Genomic DNA, 6,000 nt, shown 5'->3' with positions numbered 1-6,000 from the left:
ATGTCAGATTACAGGTATTTTCAGAGTAGAGCAATTCTTGCACCCACACTTAAGAGTGTCGAGAAGGTAAACGATTTTGTCTTGACAATCTTTCCGGGGATGGAAAAGGAGTATTTGAGCTCTGACACAACATGTCAAGCTGATGAGAATGAAGATGTAAAACAAGAGTGGTTCACATCAGAGTTTCTAAATGACATCAAATGTTCGGGACTACTCAATCACAAGTTGACTTTGAAGCCAGGAGTCGCTGTAATGCTACTGCGAAACATAGACCAGACTTCAGGTTTATGCAACGGGACAAGATTAATAGTTAACAAACTTGGCAGCAACGTAATTGGAGCGACGGTAGTGAGCGGTAGAAATATTGGAGATAAAGTGTACATTCCAAGAATGAACTTGATCCCTTCAGATTCAGGATTGCCATTTAAGTTCCAACGGAGACAATTTTCATTAACAGTATGCTTTGCAATGACCATTAACATGAGTCAGGATCAATCATTATCACATGTACGGCTTTATTTGCCAAAATCAATGTTCATCTATGGACAACTTTATGTTGCTTTGTCAAGAGTTAAGAGTCGCAGTGGTCTCAGGGTTTTAATTCTAAACGAAGACGGCAATCCAAAGTCATCAACAACAAATGTCGTGTTCAAAGAGGTTTTTAATAATATTTAGGTAAGAATAATATTATTTTCATTTTAATAGCATGTTATGATTTACACTTTTGTACAAATCTTTACTATAGATATAACTAATTTATCTATAACTCTTTTTTCAAATTTGAAATGAAATGTGTAACAAGGAGCACAACATCCAATGATTTTCTAATGAAGTTAGTAAGATATTAGGTTGTTGATAAATTTTTATTAGCTTTTTGATATAAAATTTAGGGTAAAATTAACATGCTATTATTATAGTTATATATGTTCTTTTTTTTTATCTCCCTCCTTATGGTTCAAGAATATTATAAACTTCGAACTCTTCTATTCATATTTTACTTTGAATAAAGATAAAATAACATATTTAACACGTTTATTATATAACGATGATGATAGTGTTATACTAAATTTAAAAAATATATGATTATAAAATATTATTTTTAATTTAATTTATCAAATTTAAATATAAGCCCGTGCATCGCACTTTAAGGATAATATAAGAACTTATAATAGCATGTTTTGCTTCATGTCCCTCGGAAGTAAAATAGAGACCTCCATCAATGATGGGACAGGTCCTCCCCAGTTCATTGTGAGTGGACAAAACTACCACAGAATTGGAAGCTTGGTACCAATTGAAGGACAAAGACCAAAATTCGCGCAGTTATATATTTATGATACAGAAAATGAGGTCTCAAACAGGATAGAGATTTTCAGGTTTGTATCATGCATTTCAAATTGATTAAAAATATATTCAGGTAATTTGTACTTTGATTTTGGTTAATTATGAATACTAATATTTTTCAATTGATATTTTATACAGTTCAAGAACAACCAACAACAACATTGACCAGTCTTTAGTTCTAGACCTCAAGGACATGATCGATCAACATAATGTTCTTGCTCACACATTTATGATAGTGAGAAACTACCTGAATCAAGGAGATATCGCAAATATAAGGCTACGGTTGTACCGGAAAAGATCAAAGGATGCGAGAGTCTACAATTTACCATCTTCTAACGAGGTCGCAGCTCTAATAGTAGGAGATTTTGATTCTGGAGATGCAGGGGGTGATATTATAGTTCAATTAAAGTCCGGACATCTGCAAAGAATTCATGAGACACACACCGCATTTATTCCTCTTCAGTACCCTATGATGTTTCCTACGGTGAAGATGGCTACCAAGAAGACATTCCTTTGCGAGAATCTCATAGGGCTGATGAAAATAGAAAGAGACAGCGTGTGAGTTTAAGGGAGTTCATAGCATTTAGAATACAAGAGAGAAAGGTCGAGTATGCAACCATTGTCAATGGTGGAAGATTATTTCAGCAGTTCTTAGTTGATTGCTTTTCTATGATTGAAGCACAAAGGTTGACCTACTATCGAAACAACCAAACCAAGGTGAGGAGTGATATATACAAAGGGATTCAAGATGCAGTTGTTAGGGGTGAGACACGTGCTTCCAAAGCAGGTAAACATATCATCCTACCTGCGTCCTTCACTGGTGGCATGAGATACATGTTTAATAATTGTCAAGATGCTATGGCAATTTGTAAGAAATATGGATATCCAGACCTCTTCATCACAATGACATGTAACTCGAGTTGGCAAGAGATTGGTAGGGTTAACAATCCAAAGAATTTAAAGGTTGAAGACCGGCCGGATATATCGTGTAGAGTGTTCAAAATTAAGCTTGACATGATAATCTCGGATCTTAAGCAAGGAATTCCATTTGGAGTGCTAGATGCAGGTATTGCTCATCATCCAACCTTATTTTTAGATAAATATTCCTTTAGATTGTTATAAAATAAATGGCAAAATATTTTCTTACTTAGCATATTGTTGATTTTTTATTATCATCCTTAATTTATCAAAGCACATACATAAAATAGATAGTTTAAATATAACATATAACTTTTTTTTGTCTTTTTGGTATAAGGGATGTATACGGTGGAATTCCAAAAAAGAGGTCTACCACATGCTCACATTCTTTTATGGTTAAGTGGAGACCATAAGATAACAACGACAACTCAAATTGATCAGTTAATATCTTCAGAGTTGCCAGATCCTGCTCAGCATCCAAAATTGTTTAGAGCTGTATCTACATATATGATTCATGGACCATGTGGTAGAGCATTCTCAAAATCTCCCTGCATGAAAGATGGGTACTGCACCAAACATTATCCCAAGACATTCAGTAGAACCACGGTTATCGATGATAGTGGATACCCATCATATAGAAGACGAGACACAGGGGCGGTTACTGAGAAGAAGGGAGTCCATATGGATAATAGGAATGTGGTTCCATACAATGCATATCTGTTGATGTCTTATCAAGCGCATGTTAATGTAGAGTACTGCAACAAGTCGAATGCTATCAAATATTTGTTTAAGTACGTGAATAAAGGTCCAGACAGGGTAGCAGTTGGAGTTACAAAGGAAGCTTCCAGTGGAGAGGATGCTCAGGTTATAGATCAAACAATTTTATGATTGCAGATATTTGTCTGCATGTGAGGCTGTGTGGAGAACCTTAGCGTATGATATTCATCAAAGGTGGCCTTCAGTGATGAGATTAACCTTTCATTTGTCTGGAGAGCAAAATATCATCTTTAAAGATGATGACGATCTTGAAGAAATCGTGGAAGAAGAGGAAGGAAAATGTACTATGTTCTTAGCATGGATGGAGGCCAATAAAAAATTTGAAGCAGGTCAAACTTTGACGTATGCTGAGTTTCCAAATCAATTTGTTTATGATAGAGAATCAAGGGAATGACATCCACGCAAAAGAGTGTATTCTATCGGGAGGTTAAATTATGTTCCACCGGGTACAGGTGATATTTATTATATGAGAATTTTGTTAGCTGTTCAGAGAGATTGCACAACATATGAGTCTATTAGGACAGTTAATGGAATTACATATTCTAGCTTCCAAGATGCTTGCTATTCCATGGGACTACTATGCGATGATAGGGAATTCATTGCAGCTATTAATGAGGTAGCTGAACTTGCATCTGGTGGTCAATTGAGAAAACTATTTGCGATGCTACTGATATCTAATAGCATTAGCAACCCAGAGCGTGTTTGGAATGCAACTTGGACATTATTAGCTGATGGAATACTATATGAGAGGAGAAAAGCTTTGAAAAATCAAGGTATTTTACTATATCTTTTTTTCTATCAAGATTTTATTCTCTTATTATCTTTATTTTTATTAATAATATTAATAGTTTTATTTTGAAATTACTTATTAAATATTTCATAAAATCGCCATGTGCTTTTGCTAGGACTAAACATGACTGATGATGAATTGAAAAACCTCTGCCTTATTGAGATTGAGAAGATACTCAACAGCAATGCGAGATTTTTAAGAGACTATCAATCAATGCCATATCCTGCGATGTCTGATGTTCGCCTTTTTCAGAATAAGCTAATAGAGGAGGAGTTAGCATATGACACAAATGAGTTGACTCATACAAACTTATATACGGAACAAAAGATGACTCATGAGCAAAGGTTAGTATTTGATGAGATACTCAATACTGTTATTACAGACTCTGGTGGTTTTTACTTCGTTTATGGGCATGGTGGGTGTGGCAAGACATTTATTTGGAATGGACTTTCTTCTGCTATTCAGTCTAGAGGAAAGATCGTTTTAAATGTCGCATCCAGTGGAATTGCTTCTTTACTCCTACTTGGTGGCAGAACGGCTCATTCTAGATTTTCAATACCCATTACAATTACTGATGAATCTACTTGCAACATCAAGCATGGCAGTTTGAAGGCTGAGCTGCTCATCCAAAGTAGCTTAATAATTTGGGATGAAGCTCCAATACTCAATAAAATGTGCTTTGAAGCACTTGATCGGACGCTCAGAGATCTTATGTCAGTTACCGATCAACATAAGACACATCAACCATTTGGTGGTAAGGTTGTTGTTCTAGGAGGTGATTTCAGACAGATACTTCCAGTGATTCTGAAAGGGAGTAGACACGATATATTGGCATCCGCTATTAACTCATCCCATCTGTGGTCGTTTTGTAAGGTTCTGAAACTGCATACGAATATGAGGCTTCTAATGTCTTCTTCGGATCAAGATGAAGGTGAAATGAAGAGATTCGCTAATTGGATACTTGATATTGGAAATGGAAATATTGGCTCTGTTGTTGGTAATGAATCAGAAGTTGAAATTCCAGATGATCTATTGATTACAACTACTGATGACCCTCTCTCTTATTTGGTAGACTTTGCATACCCAAATTTGTTGCAAAACATGTCAGATTACAGGTATTTTCAGAGTAGGGCAATTCTTGCACCCACGCTTGAGAGTGTCGAGAAGGTAAACTATTTTGTCTTGACAATCTTTCCAGGAATAGAAAAGGAGTATTTGAGCTCTGACACAACATGTCAAGCTGATGAGAATGAAGATGTACAACAAGAGTGGTTCACACCAGAGTTCCTAAATGACATCAAATGTTCGGGACTACCCAATCACAAGTTGACTTTGAAGCGAGGAGTCGCTGTAATGCTACTGCGAAACATAGACCAGACTTCAGGTTTATGCAACGGGACAAGATTAATAGTTAACGAACTTGGCAGCAACGTAATTGGAGCGACGGTAGTGACTGGTAGAAATATTGGAGATAAAGTGTACATTCCAAGAATGAACTTGATCCCTTCAGATTCAGGATTGCCATTTAAGTTCCAACAGAGACAATTTCCATTAACAGTGTGCTTTGCAATGACCATTAACAAGAGTCAGGGTCAATCATTATCACATGTAGGGCTTTATTTGCCAAAATCAGTTTTCACACATGGACAACTTTATGTTGCTTTGTCAAGAGTTAAAAGTCGCAGTGGCCTCAGGGTTTTAATTCTAGATGAAGACGACAATCCAAAGTCATCAACAACAAATGTCGTGTTCAAAGAGGTTTTTAATAATATTTAGGTAAGAATAATATTATTTTCATTTTAATAGTATGTTATGATTTATACTTTTGTACAAATATTTACTATAGATATAACTAATTTATCTATAACTCTTTTTTCAGATTTGAAATAAAATGTGTAACAAGGAGCACAACATCCTATGCCAATTACTTTTCAAATGAAGTTAGTAAGATATTAGGTTGCCGATAAATTTTTATTAGCTTTTTAATATAAAATTTAGTGTAAAATTAACATGCTATTATTATAGTTATATATGTTCTTATTTTTTTCATGTCTCCGTCCTTATGGTTCAAGAATATTATAAACTTCAAACTCTTCTATTTATATTTTACTTTGAATAAAGATAAAACAACATATTTAACATGTTTATTATATAACGACGATGTTAGTGTTATA

The 6,000-nt window shown here is 35.0% G+C and overlaps 1 protein-coding gene and 1 pseudogene across 1 annotated transcript in view; both read left to right on the top strand.

Annotated features, from left to right (window-relative positions):
• LOC107466684 (uncharacterized) overlaps positions 1-1,506 on the top strand; it is a 10,944-nt gene extending 9,438 nt beyond the window's left edge. Inside the window, exons 5-6 of the mRNA XM_016085689.1 lie at positions 8-594; positions 1,480-1,506. Of these exons, the coding sequence (XP_015941175.1) occupies positions 8-594; positions 1,480-1,506 (614 nt within the window). The remainder of the gene's footprint in view (positions 1-7; positions 595-1,479) is intronic.
• Positions 1,507-1,534: 28 nt separating this feature from the next.
• Positions 1,535-5,602, top strand: LOC107466693 (uncharacterized; annotated as a pseudogene).
• Positions 5,603-6,000: the final 398 nt, after the last annotated feature.

This window comes from Arachis duranensis, chromosome 9 (assembly GCF_000817695.3).
Source record: "Arachis duranensis cultivar V14167 chromosome 9, aradu.V14167.gnm2.J7QH, whole genome shotgun sequence".
NCBI classification, from domain to species: Eukaryota; Viridiplantae; Streptophyta; class Magnoliopsida; order Fabales; family Fabaceae; genus Arachis; species Arachis duranensis.
This window is presented reverse-complemented; position numbering and strand designations above follow the sequence as displayed.